Source organism: Solanum tuberosum, unplaced genomic scaffold, assembly GCF_000226075.1.
Source record: "Solanum tuberosum cultivar DM 1-3 516 R44 unplaced genomic scaffold, SolTub_3.0 scf00446, whole genome shotgun sequence".
Taxonomy (NCBI): Eukaryota; Viridiplantae; Streptophyta; class Magnoliopsida; order Solanales; family Solanaceae; genus Solanum; species Solanum tuberosum.
Genome location: NW_006239368.1, coordinates 83507 through 105003, shown reverse-complemented (window position 1 = coordinate 105003; position 21497 = coordinate 83507). Strand labels below are relative to the sequence as shown.

The following is a 21497-nucleotide window of genomic DNA, read 5'->3' as shown; positions in this document are numbered from 1 at the left end:
CGTAAAAAATAACATTCTCAATGTAAGCTATTAGACTCACTAGCACTACTTGATATGCTCATATCAATTTGATCTGCTGTGTTGTTTAAATAGATATAACTATAAGTTGTAATAAATACAAAACGGTAGAAGTAATAAATTAGGTGTTGGAGTAAATGAAGAGAACTAATTTATTACTCAATAATCGGTTGGTGTGAGTTAAAGTGACTATATGTTGGTGAGAATAATAAATTTTATGCCAGTGAGAATGATAAATTTTAAAAAGTAATGATGTGATTATAAATTTTATTTACATATGAAATAAATGATTAATAGATATAAATGTGGGTTGTTATAACAAAATATAAACTTGTGGATCAATTTTTGTATTAAAAATATCTCAAATCATGATATGGAATTCCCATAGCATGGTTTTTGGAGAATATGGAATCATGAGATGGAATCAGCGCAAAATCGCATGTCCAAACGCTGATTCCATCTCACGATTTCATATCGTGATATGGTATCGCTTGGCCAAACGCCTACTAAGTTAGTTGATGGAATCCATGTCTCGTTATAGAGATTGATTGATATGCCTTTTTGAGAAACTTATAAGTTTTCATCATGTCAAACCTTGTAAGTGGATATGAATCCGACACATGAAATAAGTTAAGTAGTGCTCTAAAGGAAATTAATCATTGAATCAAATTCGTCAGTAATTTAATTTATTGATTAGTATCTGTAATCTTAACTTGGTAATTACATAAGTGTTTAATGGGGAATTTCGAAATATAAATAAAGGAGTGCAATTACGAATTTCTAGTGGAATGATTTGTAATTTATTATGGTAAGAATAATTGAGATTAATTATTTAGAATTATTTTCATAATATGAAGTCTCAGTAATTAATTAGGTGCTCCTTACAATGTCCATATTTAAGTGGAATTCAGAATTGTATTTCTATGGGAAAAAGAAGAATAATGTGGGGTTTTTCTGGTTTTCCAGAAAAAATTATGTTTTCTACTCCTTTTTGGATTGGGAAAAAATCTCTATAAATAGGAATTCTCCTAACCTAGAAAATAGATAAATCAGTTTTCTATTGATATTTGCCCACCCAAGTATTGAGAGAGTTCGGATGTGAACTTGAGATCATTATAGAAGACCATAACAACTGTCTATCTTGGGGATTTGCTGGAAGGTATCTGCTCACGCTTCAAGATTTAATTATTGAATTAAATTTCAGCAAATTTATGTGTTATAGCGTAATTGTATATGTTCTAGCATAAACGATTTGACTCTGATTCTAATATGTTTCCGCTGTCCATATAGTTTTCCAACAATATTTACGTCCATATTTTAAATTTAGAGCAAGAGCTCTTCGCTATTTTGTTAGATTTATTTACTTTCATAATTTAAATTTAGAGCAAGATTTCTTCGCTATATCACATACTACTATATGCTATATCATCTTAATTAGTTTTACATTATTCAACATTTCATTTTTTGCACAAAAATAACCAAAATTAAATGAAAAGCATTAGTTGACACTTATATTTGCACAAATACAAAAGAATAATGTAATTAATAATTATCAACGTTAAATTAGACATATAGAAATTTGTATGATAGTAAAGGATAAAGTGCGGAGCACGTTCCCAGAACTAGTCTACTGAAACGAATAGAGATCACTAATATATAGTCATGTCAAGAATTTGCAGAAAAATAGACCAATTTGTTAGCATGATGGACAGATTATAATAGCGGTGTATTATCTATGTAATAGCTGTATATATTTGTGTAATTATGGTGTTAATTGCTTCCTAAAAGAAACTAATTTCGCATACAGAAAACACAAAATGAACTCCTTCATTCAACATGCAGGCTTATCCAGCAAAACAGAATGTAAAAAGATCCAACCTCAAAGCTTAGACACCAAGTAAACAAAATGACCTTGTGTACTCTACACTAATAAAACTTAACTTACCTTGACCTCCTTCTGTTTCTATTTCTGCCTGCCTTTTTGTGCTCACCAAAAATTCTGAAAAGAAGTCTGTCAACGAGCTCATTGTATCTTGTGCTATGCAAAAGCAGCCAGGTAACGATACCAAAACACAATGAAGATCCCAATGCAAAACTTATATATTTCCCATCAACTGTTTCATCGTCAGAATGGCTTCTTGGTTGTGACGATCCATTCATTTTGGTGTCACTGCACAGTTTCTTCAGCGGAAAATCACACAGCCCTGTGTTCCCTTCAAAGGATTCTGCTGAGAATGTCTGAAGTTGGTTGCCTCTTGGAATCCTACCGGAAAGTTGATTAAAAGATAGGTTCAAGAAAGCAAGGAATGTGAGACTCGCGAGCTCGTCTGGAATTCTCCCACTTAACTGGTTTACCGAAAGATCTAAGGATCCAAGCTGACTCAACTTTCCGAGGGCCTTTGGTATTCTTCCTGTCAAAGCATTGTGCGAAAAGTTAAGAAGGTAAAGCAATTTGAGATCTCCCAATACCTCTGGTATCTCTCCTTCAAAGTTGTTGCAGGAAAAATCGATGGAAGTAAAAACTTCAAGAATATTCTCAATCTCCATCTCCTGACCTTTGAGAGTTAAAGTCACTCTATTTCGATAGTAGAGGCCATAGTTGATGAATTCAACTTCCAAGTAGTGTAGTCGTGGCTCTGGATTTCTGCTCTTCATCATGCCTTCCAAGTTCGAGAAGTAATGTGGTAGCAGTGCTCCCCTGAAATTGTTGGAAGCAATATCTATAATTTGAAGCTTCGACCATGTTTGATTAGCTATACGACACTGGAGATCTCCATAAAACTTGTTCGACCTTAGGACTAGGATGTGCAAACTGGGTAATGTTTTCAACATACATGGGAATGTATCTCTAATCTTGTTGTTTCCAATGTCCAAAACCTCCAGAAATGCACATCTTTGCAGGGATCTTGGTACTTTTCCTTCTAAGTTATTGTTGCTGAGGTCTAAAGTTTTCAAACTGCAGTTTGACAAAAATGTATCAAGAATAATGCCACTTAGTCTGTTTCTCCCTAGATTCAGCACTGATAGATAGTCAAACATTTGAAATAGACATGGAGGTAGTTTGTTGTTTATGGAATTGTTTGACATATCAAGAAATTGAAGCTGATATAGATTGCATATGGAAGAGGGTATTGATCCCGTAAGTTTATTATTGGCAATTGAAAGGTAGATAAGAGAAGTAGGTACAATGGGTATATTGCCCTTGATCCTGTTGTATGAAAGGTCTAAAGCAAATATGAGTGACTGGTTTTTGAGATCCGGGAACTTTTGCAACTGGCATGATGCCAAGTTCAGTTCACTCATTTGGGGAAAGGGAAATGATGTTGAATTACTACCCTGTACATCAATTCTCAAATTGTTGTAAGAAAGGTCAAGTATTTTTAGCCTAGGAAGTCCCTTTATCGCTTCGATATTAATAGTCCCTCTGAAGGAGTTGGAAGAAAGTAAGAGTTGTGAAAGCCTATTGAGTTTAAAGATAGACCGGGGGATTGATCCATTTAGATAGTTATTGCTCAAGTCAAGTTCATACAAAAAAGAGGAGGACGCGTTAGCAAATTCATGGACTTCTCCACTGAAGTGATTATTCTGAAGTTCAAGCACCTGCAATGATGGAATGGAAAACACAACTGTCGGAAGGGTCCCACCGATATAATTCTCTTCCAAGTGTAGATACTCAAGCTCTGAAAGACCTCCAAAATGAGTAGAAGAAAGTGGACCTGTTAGATTGTTATGAGAAAGGTTAATGTAATTGAGCTTCTTTGCCTTATGAAATAGTGGGATTGAGCCAGTAAAGCTATTGAATGAAAAGTCTAAATAAACTAAATCTCTTAGATTTTCCATTTTTGATGAGATAGGTCCAAAGAAATTGCATGAACTTAAGTCAATCTCGGTTAAGGTTGTGAGGTTAGCAATTGAATCCGGAAGTGAACCTGTGAAATTTGTTCTGCCAAGACCTAACTCCCTTAATGAACCATTCTGTGAAAAGTCAGGTAAAGTGCCAGTGAGTTTTTCATTGCCATATAAATCAGGCTCCTGTAGAGTTGGTACCTGAAAGATCTTATTCGGAAATTCACCTCTCAAGTTGCAGTTACTGAGACTGAGGGTTGTCAATTTTGTAAAATTTGCTAGAAATTCAGGAACTATAGTGGACAAGTTGTTGTCATCGAGACGAATGACTGAAAGGAAATGAAGATTTAAGAGGATGGGATCAAAAGGGCTTGAAATGCCACAATTTGTCATGCTTAACACTCTTAACTGAGGCAGAGATGAAGATAACGTTGAGCACCACTCAATCCCCTTCCATGATATGTACACTTCATCAAGATAAAGTTCTCTAAGATTTGGCAGGTTTCCAACCAGTGCCTTCAGATCTCCGCTCTCAAGCTTTAATGCGACATTAGAAAGGTCAAGAAACGTTAACTTCGTCAATCTTGACAATTCCATTGGAATCTTCCCACCAAAACCAGCAAATGACAAATTCAGGTATGTTAAGTTTGTGAGCTTATAAACTTCTCTCGGTATTTGAACAGAGTTTAAATGATTATAAGCCAAATTCAGCTTCTCAAGATACTGAAGATCGAATAGACTGGTTGGATTCTCTAGTCCGCTGAAAATTGCTTCGTTGTCCAGTTCCAAAACAAGCACATGACCTTTCTGATCACAACTTACACCTGGCCACTGGCAACAGTCAGTGTTTTGATCCCATCTGACCAGTTTGGTTGACAAAGATGAATCGAATGTAAGGCCATTCTTGAGTTTAAGCAACAACGCCTTTTGATCGCCTAAACAATGACCATACACTGGAGAATTAATCAATAAAAGCACCACCAGCATGGTGATGAAAGAAAGCTGTAGCATGAGTGATATTTTCATTGTGAGGCAATGTTATAAAATGCAGTAATGATATGTTGCATGTATACAGATCATATTGGCCGGCACACGCAAAAAAATATTAAGCAAAGACAAGGAATGAGCAACTAAAGTTACTCCAATTTTGAGTTTTGAAAAAGTCAAGACAGCATCACCATTTTGTTTAATGAGGTCCTACTTCAGATGTTTTACAATACAAACAAAGTTGATGTTTCTGTCTTTTAGTTTATGCATAGGATGGTGAGGAAGGCTACTCTTTTGTATCTTATCTAGTCTTTAGTCTCAAAATAGACAAATTTCAATTTGGTTTTCTGTTGACTTGGGTTGTGCAAAAGCAAGTCAACCTAAAATGTTAATCACATTAGGGTAAAATCTGAAAACTTCCATTTTAGATTACCGTTTTGCCTCTCCACTAAATCAAAATATAATTAATTTATTTATTAAATATTAATATTTTAATTACATAATGGTGGAATATGAAGTCCAACAACTACACTTGAATTTTTTAGTTATGACATTATTATAATAATGATTGATTAGGTTAAATTCAATTAGAGCAGAAGACAAAATAATGTGTGAACTCTTCCAATTCGGTGACTCTTTGAATTTGAAACCAAAATTTATGTATCATGATTCAATGTGCTCCATTAATAAATTTTGATAGGTTAAAAGACAGTAAAATATCACTATAAATACCAGTAAATTGCTCCCTAGATCATCATACTCTTTTCTTTTCTATCATCTACTGTTCTCTTTTCTCCTTCCTAAGTAATGATATAGATACATGTCGTCAAGAAGCTAACTGAGGAGAAGAACAGATAGCTTCATATGAAAATTAAAAAGAGAAGCTTTCTTACAATATAGTTCAAGTGTTAAGCTTAGAAGTACATAGAAGTACAAGATATGACCTATATATTCCTTTAGACCATTTTTATGTTAGCTTATGATTTTAAGTTTTTCTTTTCCATTTTGGAGTTAAGGTATGATTGTCCAAAATAAATTTGGTATGCAACCCATATTTTTATATAATTCTGTGTATCATTTTGCATTGTTATGGATTTTTTTTGTGTGTTATTATTTTTTTAAGTGCTACTTAATTGACAAAACTTCTATTAATACACAATGAGTTTGATAATACTTGAATAGTTTATGCAATATGCCTTTTTTAAAATACAAGTAATTTAAATAGAGATTGCTAAAAGATTATTACTTTGAATGAAAGATTTAGTATATAATTTATAACTCAAACATGTTTCTTAATACTACTAATATTTATGTAATTTTTTAAAATTTTGTGGTCAATAAAATTGGGTTACACACGCAAGGTGCATGCCAGAACTAGTTTTTATATGTGCACCCCGCGAAGTGACAGACCCTTGAAGAAGTACAATAAAAATCAAATAGTAGCAATCTTGGTTATAACTTTTCAAATATAAAATTTCTTGCATTGCCTTAAAAGCAGTTACAACAATTAACATTTATGGTGTACAAAAGGCTCTCAATGACATTAGCCTTTGAGGCAATCTGTGCAGAATACAAGTTGTGTCATGCAGCTTTCTACTAAAATGTAATTTACAAGATGCACATAAGTTACACGTAAAGAAAACTCGAAGAGGGAAGGAGCAAACCTCATGGCATTGTTGTTCGACCACAAGCTTCATAAAAAGGGAACATGCTTATGGTTCTGTTTTTCGTGTTCATCGTTGCAGAGTCTAATATGATCTTACTAAACAATGAACTTCTCAAAGTGAAATAGGTGCTTCCTAACCCGATAAACATGTATACTGTATAACGTCGAGGCCAGTGTCACTAAAAGGAAAGATAATAGGATCAACTTCCAGAAATCCTGAATCAAATGCAGCAGAAGAAACAAGTTAAAACACATTTCAAGTATACAATAACAAGAAAGGCTTTCTATGTAATGGAAAGATAGAACTTGTATTTAACACAGGACAAAATAATACTAACAACAACAACAACATACCCAATGTAATCTCATAAGTGGAGTCTGGGGAGGGTAGAGTGTATGCAGACCTTACCCCTACCTCGGGGAGGTAGAGAGACTGTAAATTTCCGAAAGAGAACCTTTGATTACACAAAGGATCACGTCTCTTGATTACGAGAAAGATAAATATGGTAATAGATTATATTTTCTTATTGTTTCTCTAGCCAAGCAAATGCTTCAATCGATATACAAGAGTTCACAAGTTCCTCTCCAAAATAATCGCCATAAACAGAAATTACGAAGTTGTGGAAATGAAGTGCTAACAACAGAAGTATCTATCTTTGAGGCTGCGAGAGAAAAGTTGTATAGATCTTCTTTCTACAGAAGTTGTGAACTTTACCTATAAAAGGTTCCTTAAATCTCTTATTCACTATCAAGTCCTAGTTTCTTTTGTGAAGCACTTCTAAGTCACGTTGCAGCTTCGAGGGAATAATGAGTTCTAAAAATGCCTCTCCGGATTGAAATAATAATGAGTGATTCATGAAAATCTAAAATGATCATCACCTGGGGATTAGATATGATTATGCCCGAGAGATAAGTCATCAATTCCAGGAAAGACTGTAGTGAGTTTTGAACTCCTCCTACCACACAGCGATCACTTTCAGGGACATGATCCTGTCCAAATCCAGAAATGAAGATGCCATATAATGTAAATCGCTATCAAGAAAAACGATGAAGATGACAAATCTCTTCAACGAAAGCTAGCAGAAATGTTTTAGCATCCTCACCTGCATTTGCTGAATGACCGCTAAGTCAAACATCCACAAACCCAAACGCGATGCAGCCACACCAGCCATAAGCATAAATGCTGATAGAAATTTCTTATGGACCCATATTGAAGCTACACATATCAACAGGGAAGTCCACTGCATAGGTAACAGAATATAACCAACTTATAATTCAGAACATTCAATGATTACACCGTAAATTTCTTAGCAACTTCTCATCATATCCTGTCACCATACAGATTTTGGCTCCTTAAGTATTTACTATGCTTAATACCTGTGACCAGATTGACCAAAGGCCTGTTCGGAGTGTTGAAATATGTGATTCTAATATTGGGTAGAGAAATGTTGCAGCTATCCCTATTGTTGCGCTTACTCCACGTGCAATTCCAATGACATATGCAGGAATTCCTTCCCATTCAAGCGTAGCAGTCATCAACGTTCCAAAGCTGTGGCACAAATTAGACTAAGAAGTGATCAATATGCCCTCGGTATATTATGTATCAGACATTTTACTAGAAAGTTAAAAGTTTTCCTAGGTAATGTTAAAACCCTTCTCAGGCAAAATGGCAAAAGCACCGGGAGGCTGGTGCAGTTGTTAATTTCAAGGATGATTGTTGCAAATGATTTTAAGGTCAATTGCATAATAACGAGTAACATTACTAAGTTTTACCTGAGTACGGTGAAAAAAAGCAAGGCAAGGGCTAGCCCTGGGAGGACTACATCTTGCTGCAAGTACACTTTCCATGCAGAAAGGCAAGGTAATCTTGAGATCGAACCGACTATTTTCCTCCAGAGATTTTCAGATTGCTCCAATCCAATTCTATCCAAGTGAAACGTGCTTTTCTGTTCATGAGAAATAGTGGGGCTTAAATCCGAATGCTCTGGCGAAGATCTTGAGGCCCTCCTCAGGCTGCTTTCACTTAGAGCTGGAATCCCATTGTATACAGATGTAAGAAGCCAGTATTCCAAGAAAACGGATATAACATTCCAAAGAGCTAGAGTCATGGCTGATGCAGTTAGAGAAACAAAGCTGATAATGAAGCCAGTTATCACCGGAGCGAATAGCTTGCAAACCAAATCTATTCGTCTTATGATTGAATTCATCTTTGTTAACAGCCCAGGAGGATGCCCTTCTGATATTACGACTACCCTGCCAATAAAGTTCAGTTAATTGTAAACACATCCAAACTAAATTATGAATGAAAATTTCAAGAAAAGGAGGGCGACCACTTTAAAATTTCAGATGTCTCACCATTCTCTTTCGATCAAGATGGTTCCGGCAAGAGATGAAAGCACACCAACAGCTCCGGATATATAAATTAAACTTACAAGTGAGATAAATGCCGTAAGATTGACCAATATCAAGTCTGCACGGACTAAAAGAGCAATGACTGCACCTCCAGCAACAATAAATGAGATGTTTTGGCTTAGCAGCCAAAGTTGGAGAACCTGCAACAAAGTGCAAAGATTGTATTCCTAATCAAAAGTGAACATTATGCGATTACGTCTTGAAATATAAAATATAATTGCTAGAAACTTATTGTGTGTCCGTCCTGGTCTGAGTATTCTGCTACCGTGAAATGTTTGGTATGTAAAATAGTACGCAATATCTACTAAACCATGCATGCCAACGATTGGTTACTCAACCCCATATTGTTACCCCTTTGCATAAGCAGAAGCTTTTGTTCCTTTCATCAAAATACAGTACTAAAGTGGATTTCCAATGCATCTTGTGATTTTGCTTCACTAAAGCACAATTTACTTACATATCTCTAAAGCATTTTTTGACCTCTTGATTCATATATACCATTTACATATCAATATGAATGGTGTTGTTGAGGCATAGTTGTTGTGGTATGAATGATGAATAACCATTAGTATATGACAATTACCATAGCAATTATCGGAAAAATGTTCTATATTTTAAATTGGATCTTTATCAATCATGTGCAGAGGACTGTTAAGAATGAATGAGTACGAACCTTAACATATGTTAACCTATCCACCCACTGTCCAATGAGAGGACCAAACAATGCCGTTGAACCAGACTCAACCACACCATAAGCAGCCGTTAGGAGTAACGAATCTGGCCAGACGTTGATCATGTACAAACCAACAGAGAATTCCCACATCCTGCAATTATGAAAATGTTTATAATTGAATCTAACAATAATGCTCGTATAATTGCATTATGCCTTCCATAACATGTATCATAGGCAATATTGCACAATTTGGTAACTTCTAAAATGTCTCATACCCTCCCACTGAGTTCTTGTTATTCTGCATTATTACCACTTCAAAGGAAGTAAAACACTACAATCTCCATAAGACTGATCTCTAATGAACATACTAACGATTTCTGAGCACGAGATTCATCGAATGGAATAGGCAGACAATTAGAGAATCATAAGGTCAATTCTGCTATGTAAATAGTCCAGAAAAAGAATTCTGATTCATTTTTTTTCTTGAATTTATACCACTACACAGAGTGTTTAGCGACCTTTTATTAACATACAGATCCTCAATAGGGATAAGTACAAGCAAGGGGGTAGACCTTACATTACCAATCCTAATAAGCCTATAAAGAATTCTCTAAATATTGGTTCTATTGATTTTACTGAAAAGGATCGTAGGCAACGACAGAGGCAGGATTTTCACCAAGAGTTCATTATTTACTATATAAACGTAACAATATAATACATTTTGACCTTATTGTACAATATGATTTTCGGGCCTTCTGCCCCTGTAGCTCCACCACTGATCACAGGCATGAAGGTTTAAGTGCAAATTTACTCAAATTTGCATAACAGTGAATAATTTGAAGACATACTATAATTAAAAACAAGCTTTACTGTTTTATCACACCAAGAACAATACATAAAATCTAAATTTCTACACTCAAACTTGAAAATTTTAGAAAATAAAATACATAAAATATAGTAACCTGGCACTCCATCTGGATAGAAAATGACCAACATATAGATTATTGAGAAGAGCTTTTGGAAATTGAGGGTTCTGATTTTCTTGGGAAATTAATGCCTCATTCAACATGTTCATACTAATTTAATATTTTTCCTTGAATGAATTTTATCCTTCTTTGTAATTTGAAACATAAATTTGGACTTGCCAATACAAAAAATGAAGTTGAGGGTTGTTATATTTATTAATTGTGATGCAGGAAGCAAGATTTGACAAATGATACGGGAATCTTAGTAGCTCGGTTTGATTTATGACGATTATTCATCTTGTAATCTTCCGTCCTATTTCGCCTTCCCTTACCAAAATAAAAATAAATACAAAATGATGGTGACCCTTCAACATTTTCATGAATTAATTACTAGAGTACTTATAGTATTTCAACGAAATGGCAGAGGAATCAATTACTACAGGACAATAAATCAATCTTTTAGGAAAATATTTGTTACACGGATTTGTTTATAGGTACATGTCAGTATAATACCGATAATCAAAAGTAGGTTCGAGCTATGAAAATGGAGAAATCTCTAATAGGGTCTGTATAAGCTGAATTTCATGAAATTATACTTTCTAATAATTAATAAACCTGAAAATGAATCATCTTAAACTTATTGATGTGTATCACTTTATTAACTCATTACATAATCAAGTTGACTAGTTTTTTGGTCAAATTTTGTTTTTATTTTGCTTAATTTTAACAATCATATAATCATTATTCATTATGTATTGTTGTTATTTTGCTACTATTATGTAAATACAGTTGAAATTTTTAAATGTAAAAAGGAAAAGAAAATAGTAAAATGCCAAAAATACGACAATTTATATACTAAAGTTTATTAGCCAAAAGTGAAAAAAGAAAAAAAGAAAGAGAGAACTATTGTCCATTTTAGCAGTCAGATTTGTTTTTTTTGTCTTATTGCATGGACATATCTCAGTTTCACGAGGCTTTCAACTGCCATGGATTAGAATAGAAATAAAAATATTTTTTTAAAATTTAATATAAAATATATGATCAAACGCTATCTAAAAATATATATGCTGACTGAGCAAAGAAAACATCCAAAAAAAGAAATAAAAAAGAGTAGGGCAAACATTGAGATAGATATTGTCCAAATACAAATTAACTGATGAAGATATTTAAGTAGGGAAAAGGACTTAAAGGAGAGAAATACTTTCGATAGATATCTTTGACTTCATATTAATTAAGGCTATCCAACTAGATGATATATATATATTGTATTTACACTAATTATAATTAGTATTGAACTCATCGTTAGAAAATTTAAAAGGAAAATCACATGACACAACAAACATAGCTCCAATATATCCTAAAATAGTGATATTCCTTTTTTTTTTTAAAAAAAAATGGTAAGAGTTTAGGTTTAGTATTAAATACACCCAATACACATATCTCCTTATTTCTAGCATAAATACAAATATATCTGGTATAATACAATGACATACAAAGTGTTTTTTAATGGTGGTTGAGATGATTTTTATTTAGGAATAATGATATAACATATACGTGTGTCTCTTAAAATATTAAAGCATGGGTGTATCTAGGGGTTTTCATGGTTTGGATAAAAATCGATCCAAACCGAAAAATCAAATCAAACCAATTAAATGAACCGATTTAATTTGGGTTTTGGTTTGGTTTGGTTTTAGATTGTTAAGAACCGATAGTATTTGGTTTGGTTATGATTTTGTTCGAAAAAAATCGAAGAAATAATCGAACCAAACCAACAAGTTATATACATATATTCATAAACAATTTTAAATTTTTTATATATGTTTCATCAAAATTTATTTATCATTTACTTATGACAGAAAAAATATCCAAGGTGAGAACATTTTTCTTATTGGTTTCATGTATATGAGTGTCTATGGAAATTCTTTGTGGGACTGAAAATGTCATTGTCTCTTCCTTCTATGCCAAAATAGTGAATTTTGAAGTTTTATTCAGTAAATTCAATGATCGAAAGTTCTATAATGCCAGTCATTCTAACTATTTTTTTGTTTGAATGGATTGTTGTCACTTTTTTCACGTTTTGAATGAATTGTTTCTTTTATTTGTATGTACGGCTAATAACCGAATAACCGAATAACCGAACCAAACCAAAATAGTGAATTTTGAAATTTTATTCAGTAAATTCAATGATCGAAAGTTCTATAATGCCAGTCATTCTAACTATTTTTTTGTTTGAATGGATTGTTGTCACTTTTTTCACGTTTTGAATGAATTGTTTCTTTTATTTTTATGTATGGTTAATAACCGAACCAAACCAAATCAAAACCGAAAACAACCAAACCGATAAATGTATATTATATTTGGTTTGGTTTGATTTTGATTTTGACCAATAACTGACCCAAACCAAACCGTGAACACCCGTAGGTGTATCCAATATTATTGGCTAGGCTATGTAAAATAAAGGAAATGAGAAAATGGTCTAGAACCCCCCCAATCTATATTCGAAATCCCAACTACACACTCCAACTTTACGGATGTGCTATTACCCACCTGAACTTTATATTTCTCTATTTTATACACACCTAAGTGCTGACCTCAACACATAAACCAAATAATTAGGCCTGCGTGATTCCACGCGCTGGGTCCCTCACCTCTTCAACTCCCATTTCTTGTTTTTTCCACCATTTCCCTCCTAAAACGTAAAAGAACAAAAAAAAAATCCTCTTTTCTCATTTTCAATCCTTCTCCATTAGCAATGCCCTCTGTTAACTAAGAGCTTAGGTTGACAGTTCCACCGAAATGGCCATAGCGCAGCCGGCGACGGTCATACGACCTTCAGACCAATGCAAAAATATACCTATGGAGGAGACGGATCTTCTCCAACAAGAATCACCTTCAAATTCCAACCACAACTCCTGTTCATCTTTCGGAGGGAGTGATTCAGATCGTTCCAATTAGGTTTGATTCATCCATACAAAGCTTATTCAAGTTTCCACTTGCCATTTTTGATGAATTTCGAGAAAATTCAAAATTAAAATTAGAGACCTAAATAAGAAATTAGAGCATATTACAAATCCTAAATTCAAGATTTGAAGTAGAAATAAACATTAGCAACTAAACCCTACTTAATTTTGAGAGGAAATTGTGATTTTTTTTTATATAAGGAACAAGGGTTAATGGTGGGGAAAAAGAAATAATGGTTTATTTAAAAGTGGGGAAGATGACCATTGGAGAAGGAGGAATTTTTCGTCAAAATTAACTTTTAACGCGCCTAGAGGAGGTGAGAACACCTCCCATGACAGGTCAGCACTTAGGTGTGTATAAAATAGAGAAATATAAAGTTCAGGTGGGTAATAGGACACCCGTAAAGTTGGAGTGTGTAGTTGAGATTTCGAGTATAGATTGGGGGGGTTTTAGACTATTTTCTCTAAAGGAAATAGTTGATTCTGAATCCAATAAATCAAGTTGATGGAAGTGGTCAAATTACGAATTTAAATCCATAAAACACAAAATCTAAATTTATCCCTGAATATAAGGATCTGTTTTGCCATAGATTTCCCAAGTAAAAATTGGGGGAAAATTTGACAAATAGTGTTTGTCCATATAATTTGTCATTATTTGGCTAATATTTTTGACAAATAACTCAAATTTTCAAATACTAGAAAAAACTAGTATTTGGATCAAATCTCATTATTTGGAATCTTTTAAAAAATTCAAATTCTATACCAAACTTTTATCTTTTACAAAAACACCCTCTATAGTAGTTGTTTGCGTTGTATTACATAATTGTTTAGGTGAACACAAAGTAGTGATGGAATATTTAGTGAATATGAAAGTGATGATATGATTGTTGATGAAAATGATGAACAATCGGCTCAGTGTAACAAAGTCATGTGTTTTGTCTACTTCACGATGTATGAATTATGCTTGTTGCACTCACTCAGAACTACCACATTGCTCCAATGTTTAAGGACACTACTTGTTATTTGTTGCAACGAAGATTCAATTGACTTGTAATACAAACAAATGGTTAGTTTTGATAGTTTTAAAACTTATGGATATAAATTATATTTCCTAAAAAAGTGAAATATGTTTCTCAAATACTATGGCCAAACACTTGGTGAAATTTCACCCAAATAATATTTGCCAAAAATATTTGAAAATCCATGGCCAAACGCTAGCTAAGTGTTGCACAATGACATGAATATAATGCATTTTGCATGCATACAAATATAATATATTTTGCTTGCCGATGAATATAATGTATTCTGCTACACATTTTAAATTCTTACTAAGTTTTATAAATATATAAATTATTATTATAATTCATAATTTGGACGATTCTATCCTAATATACGTACGAAAATTCGACAATTTAAAACTCATAAAATTTTATCGTAGCCCGCCTGTAAATACATATGAATGTAATATGATTTCCACTCTACTAATACGAAAAGTTTGAAGCACAAAAATAACAAAGAATTTGATTATGTAAGCCTGTCTTCTAGTGATATGCGATGGAAACACTAGTTCAAATTCAACTTGAATTGTTCATTCTTAATTAGAGATATTGAGTTTTAATTTATAAAAATAGATATAAAATTTGATTGAATGCGCGTCGCTCTTAAACAGTGAGCCTCATAATTCAAATTTAATCAAATTTCAATAGCGTGTATCGAACATGAGTGAAAATCGACGAAAAAACACTATTCAAACACTATATACTATATTATAATATTTATTATGATAAATATATATAATGAGACTTTTAATTCTTTCATAAAACAAAATTTATGTACATATAAATAGTACCGAAGTAAACGATTTCACGAAGGATGTTCAAGAATCAAATAAGGAATTTTTTTTGATGAATGAATACACTAAAATTTTGTAAACCAATTAAGTAACATCAATAATTAATTAAAATCAAACTACATAATATTTCATATTTAAGTTGGATTTCTCGTAATGCAACTTGATTAGACTAAACACAATGAAAACATATTGAAATTTAGTTAATCAGTGAACGTTCGACCTAGATCTATGTGAATTTTTTTTTCAATTTTAAGCAATATTATAATTGCAATTTGCAAATTTTATTTTTCTTAAATTTTGGTCCTAGTTGGTGGAAAGTTATTTCACAAAGCACTGGATTTAAAGTAAATAGTACTTGTGGTTTATAATGTATCATCCAATTATTAAGAAATTAAACTCTACTTTTTCCTTTATTTTATATTCATACATATTTTTATGCCATCAATGTGGCCTGGGCGGTGCAGATTCTCTAGCTTCCACCAAGTTAATTTCTGATTATCAAATAATCCCAATCCTTAATTTTATAATCCCAATTACATCTTTCCAAATTATTAATTATAATAATGAACTTAAACATTATATTGATGTATTAAAATAATATGCAATTTGGAAAACACTAGCTAATGGATATAAGAGATCACCTTGAAGCAGAACTAGGCGTACATTAATATTACATTTCCATTACTTAAGTCGATAACATATCCAATGTAATCTCATAAGTTATCGTAGTCCGGAAAAATGATGTACATGCAATCTTATTTCCATCTGATGAGAGTATAGATCGAGGTTGTTACTAAAGAATCCCCGACTCAAGTTATTAAGCATAACAAAATAAGTACGAAAATCAATATGAAAAAAAATACAAAATGAAAAAGTCATGTTGAAAATAATGAAGAAAATTAAAAAACGATACGGAGCAACAACATTACCATTGCAGGAATATTTTTCTTGAAAATTATACGTGATCATTAAAAGCTTAGTGTATATATATATATATATGAAAAATGAAGAAAATCACTTACTTGTCAACAGGGAGGAGAGCTAGTTGCAAATGCATTGGCACGTCGATGGTAAAGAGAATAAGGTTGAGTGGTCATGATGGGGAAGATGGGCACATGAAGAACTAACTCATTTAACACATGGAACAACATGTATTAGAATTACTTTTCCTGGTCCCAATTTATGTGACACGTTTTTCTGTTTAATCATTTTCAGAAAGAACGATATATTTTCTTATTTGACAATTGTTTAATGACATTATAAATATTTTATTCATATTGAATCTCATTCATTTAACGAGAAGTCTACAAAGTGTACTCTTCTTTTAAAAGGATAATTTCTGGAATATTATAAATTGTTCTCATATTTCTTAGTAACTTCATATCCAGTTAAACTACATCAGATTTAGGACGGTATTGTGAGTTTAATTTAACATATTGCTTTCGACTCAAATTATGTATATAGAGAGATAGACGCACCTTACATTAAACGAGTTTGATATACATGTACAATATTACTTACCAAAATGTAGGAAAATATTAATTTCTAAGTTTATAATGCAACAGATTGAATGGTTTAAACTTGTCAATTTTAATCTTGGATACACTCCTACATATAGATACGTGAAAAGTTTTAAAATATATATACATATAATAAGATTACACAGTCCTTTTGAATGCGACTATAACTAATCTTAGAGACTGTAATGTATGAGTTAGTAAAGCACGTACCCTGCTTCTCCATCTTGCTCAAAACTCACCTTCTCATGATGCCACAATTTGAAAGACTAGCTCTATTATATATTGATAACTTTGAAAACTTTTAAGTCAAGAAAAGGAAGTACTTTAATTTATTTGTTTTTGATAATATTTCGTATGTAATTGTGCTACCACTTAGCATCATATTTATAACAAAAGAAGAAAATTATTGTGGAGTTATGTCAAAACCTATTTGTTTGGTATTAGGTGTAAATGAAGATTAGTTGCAAGTGGGAGCCTCTACCTAAAAATTATAATGCAAGAAATTAAGTTGTCAGTATAAATTATATATATTTATATCATATAGGACCACACACCGATAGGACTTAACATTTACTCTTCCATAATGACATTAGGTTGTCAATCTATGGTACTCCCTCTTTCCAATCATACTCGTTCACCTTTGCAGATTTTTAAAGAAATTATAAATAAAAAAGTAATTTTTACTCTATCACATTTTGAATATAATCAATACAATATCTTAAAAAATGTAATGATCATACTTGTTCATTATTGACTTTGCAGATTTTTAAAGAAACTATATATAGAAAGGTAATTTTATTGTATCACATTTTTGAATATAATAAATGCAATATCTTGAAAAATGTAATAAGGTAATGACTATAATTAATGATAATGGTAAATTAGAAACTAAATGTAAAATTATCCATTAATTTTATAAAGTGAACAAATATTGATGGACATCATAAAATAGTATAGTGGACAACTATTATTGAATGAAAGGAGTATTAACTAGTACCCGATTAGAAAGGGATCTAAAATTTAAACTTCTATATATAAATTTTATTTTAGATTTTGATCACAATTTACTGAATTTGAGATATGTTATTAATTAGTACCGGGCTAGAGACAAATAAAAAATTTAAACTTCTATACATGAATTCTATTTTAGAATTTGATCACAATTTATTGAATTTGAGATATGTTATTAATTGCTACCCGAGATAGATTTAAAATTTAAACTTCCATATATGAATTCTATTTTAGAATTTGATCACAATTTATTGATTTTGAGATGCATTAAATTCATATGGACCCAATAACATAACATTGCATCCATCTCTATCGATCCAACTTTCTTTCATAGGGAAAATACATAAATTGCCCCCTAAACTTGTACCCAAAAGTCATTTACTCACTTTAACTAATGGAGCGACCTATTACACACCTTAAGTACATAAAAATATATTTATTTCCCTCTTCCATCATCCAACCCAGGACATTATTCCTAGAGTGAGAGCCACTCGCCTCCTAGTGAAGCCACATAATAAAAGACCCCAATCCGATTCATTTGACCCAAACCCGTTTCTTTTCACCCAAACCCGATTCTTTTCACCCAAATCCATTTTATTTTACCCTAGTCCATTTATTTCACTCACTTGTTTCCTTTCTCTAAGAACACCAAAACCTAATCGAAAAAATTCGTCTGTAAATCCTAATTTTAGCTAAAGATTTCTTCGATTTTGTAGTGTTTTTGAAGTATCCTTGTAGTTTTAACCATCTAATCAAGTTTTCACTGTCATATTTGAAGAACATTGGTGTGTTGTCGATCAAGGCGTTCATCGTTTGGTGGAAGCAAATCGGTGGTTACTAGGGTTTGGTGGATACAATCGAGGCGTTCATCATTCATAGTTTGTTGTCGTCTCCATATCTGAAAGGTCAGTCAAACATCTCTAGGGTTACTTCATAGTTCATACGTTTTAGCTTAGGGTTATTTCGTCTTTAATTTTTTTTCAAGTTTACTGTATGTCGTCTTTCATTCACATATATGAATTTTGTTGTTGTATATGTTTTGTCGTTGTTATTGAGGATCAACTGTTAACATTATTTTCAGGTTAAAATGTCTTTTGAATTGATTACTTTGAGATTTTTTACCACGGTGGTGTTATGAAGATTGGAAAAAAGGGATACAAGGGGAAACCATATCATGGTGGAGGATTTTATGAGTTTTTAGATGTTGATATAGATAGGTTATCTTATTTTGAATTGAGGGATTGTCTGAAAGAGTTAGGGTATGAACCTGGACAATGTGTGTTGTATGTGAAACTTCCTAGAAGTACTGCTATGTTAGGAATCAAATCTGACTATGATGCTACTTTAATTGCTGAGTGTTTGAGTCATGGAGATATTTTGGACTGTTTTGTGTGTCACTTTGTTGCTGATCCAATTTTGGTCCCACTTTCATTGGAATATGGGAAAAGTGGAGTAGGTGAGGAAGCATCTCAAAACAGTGGGCCTAATGCATCTTTTGATGTTGAATTAGAACCAATACATGAGGCCCAAGAAAATGCCATACATGAGGCCCAAGAAAATGCCTCAAACCCTGCCCCTGTCCCTGCCAATTCAAATACATCTTCTCATGTACACTCTTTCACTGCTCCAAATACTCCTCCTCCTACTCATCAAACTCCAACCCATATCCATCATTCTATTGATCCAACTCTTGACCTTGTCCATCCATCCTCTGATCCAATTCCTGACCATGTGTCCATCCTTCTAATGAACAAGATTCAGATAGAGAATCATTGAATGGGGGGGGGGGGATTTAATGGGAGTGATGTAGATGATGAGCTAAGAAGTTTTAGGGAGGAAATGAGTAAAAGAAAGAGATAGAAACGGGGAGAAAGAGCTCCATTGCATGATCATGTCAAGTTAGGAACAGAAAAAAGGGTCAGATGCTGGGTATGATGAATCTACAGGTGGTAATAGAAACAACTTAGAAGGCAAGCTAGCTGGTGATGAGCCTTATTATCCCTCAGATGAAGCTGCCAGTTTTGAAACAGATCCAGATGCTTTCAGTGATGATGAAGAAGAGGTTCAACAAAGAGAGAGAGTTAAGCCAAGAAGGAAAAAGAAGGTGAATAGAGTTGTATTTGATACATCTTCTCAAAAAATAGTGTGGAAATTGGGTCTTGTATTTGAAAGTGTTAATGAGTTTAGATTTGTTGTTACCAAATATGTTGTTGCTGAACAAGTTGCAATTGAAATGTATATTAATGAACCAACACGGGTAAGAGTTAGTTGTACAGTTGGTTGTCCTTGGATTTTATTTGCTAGCTTTGATTCTAGGACAAATAATTTTGTTGTAAAGACATACAATCCAGTTCACAAATGTGATCCTACTAATAGGAACAAGCTTTGTAATAGCAAGTTCTTATCTAGTCACAACAGTGAAAGGATAAAGGAATAACCTGACATTAGAATCTTTGAGTTTCAAGGGCTTATTAAAAAGAATTAGATTTATATGTTGGAAGAACAGTGTGTAGGAGAGCAAGAAAAAAGTATTACAAGAGTTAATGGGTGACTATGTTCTTGAGTTTGGGAGGATTTTGGACTACAAAGATGAGTTGCTAAGAACTAATCTAGGTAGTACATGTGTAGTCAAGCTTCATGAGGAAACATTTGAAAATGGTATAAAAATGTTCCAAGGCTTCTACATATGTTTTGATGCAATGAAGAAGTCCTTCTTGGTTGGTTGTAGAAGGTGCATCGATTTGGATGATTGTTTTCTAAAGGGAGTATCTAAAGGTCAATTATTGGTTGTTGTTTGTAAAGATGGGAACAATCAAATAATGGCACTGGCTTGGACAGTAGTTGAAGTTGAAAATAAGTTTACTTGGGCTTGGTTTGTCAAACTTCTAAAGGAAGATCTTCAGTTGGGAGATGGTACAGGCCTCACAATCATATCAGATATGCAAAAGGTTAGAATATTTATTGGCTTTTTCATGTCTTGAATTTATTTATGAATGTCTTAGTTTCTTAGTTTCTTAGTTTCATGTCTTGAATTTTCTTATAGGGTCTTGAAATTGCTATAACTGATTATTTGCCAAATGTTGAGCATAAAATGTGTGCTAGACACATCCTTGCTAACTGGTCAAAGAGATGGAGAGGTCTTCAGAGAAAGAAATGTTTCTGGAGGTGTGCAAGGTCAACTTCTGAGGTTGAGTTAAAGGATAACATTAGTTATATGAAAAGGTTGGGCAATAATATACTTGATCACTTGCTGTATTATAATCTTGAAAGATGGAGCAAGCTTTACTTCAATTTTACCTCAAAATGTGATGTTGTAGACAATAACATGGCTGAATGCTTCAATTCATGGATATTAGCAGCAAGGCATAAGACTATAATTACAATGCTTGAAGAAATTAGGGTGAAAATGATGAAAATAATGGGGCAGATTGAGTGAGTTTTGCAATACTTGGATCTGTGACATTTCTCCAATGGCAATGAAGGTTCTACAAGATAACACAACTAAGTCTATGAAATGCAGCATTGAATGGAATTCAGATACAGGGTATGAGGTACTTCATGGACCATACAGACATGTAGTAGATATC

At 32.9% G+C, this 21497-nt stretch overlaps 2 protein-coding genes across 3 annotated transcripts; both read right to left on the bottom strand.

Moving 5' to 3' along the window:
• Positions 1 to 1748: 1748 nt before the first annotated feature.
• Positions 1749 to 5369, bottom strand: LOC102595086 (receptor-like protein 12). Its single transcript, XM_015303515.1, has one exon. It carries the CDS (start codon positions 4888 to 4890, stop codon positions 1960 to 1962), a length of 2931 nt encoding a protein of 976 aa, XP_015159001.1. The 5' UTR covers positions 4891 to 5369; the 3' UTR covers positions 1749 to 1959.
• Positions 4725 to 10899, bottom strand: LOC102594749 (solute carrier family 40 member 2). Of its 2 annotated transcripts, XR_001471815.1 has the most exons (9): positions 10565 to 10899; positions 9603 to 9753; positions 8873 to 9069; positions 8291 to 8770; positions 7895 to 8066; positions 7621 to 7758; positions 7397 to 7507; positions 6516 to 6733; positions 4725 to 4799 (listed from the first exon to the last, which is right to left on the bottom strand). XR_001471815.1 is itself a non-coding variant. In XM_015303517.1 (8 exons), the coding sequence occupies exons 1-8, from the start codon at positions 10675 to 10677 to the stop codon at positions 6614 to 6616; spliced, it is 1482 nt and encodes a 493-aa protein (XP_015159003.1). In that variant the 5' UTR covers positions 10678 to 10899; the 3' UTR covers positions 6188 to 6613. The 2 variants fall into 2 exon arrangements, 1 of the variants encoding a protein (XP_015159003.1); XM_015303517.1 differs by lacking the exon at positions 4725 to 4799 and having other exon boundaries at positions 6188 to 6733.
• Positions 10900 to 21497: the final 10598 nt, after the last annotated feature.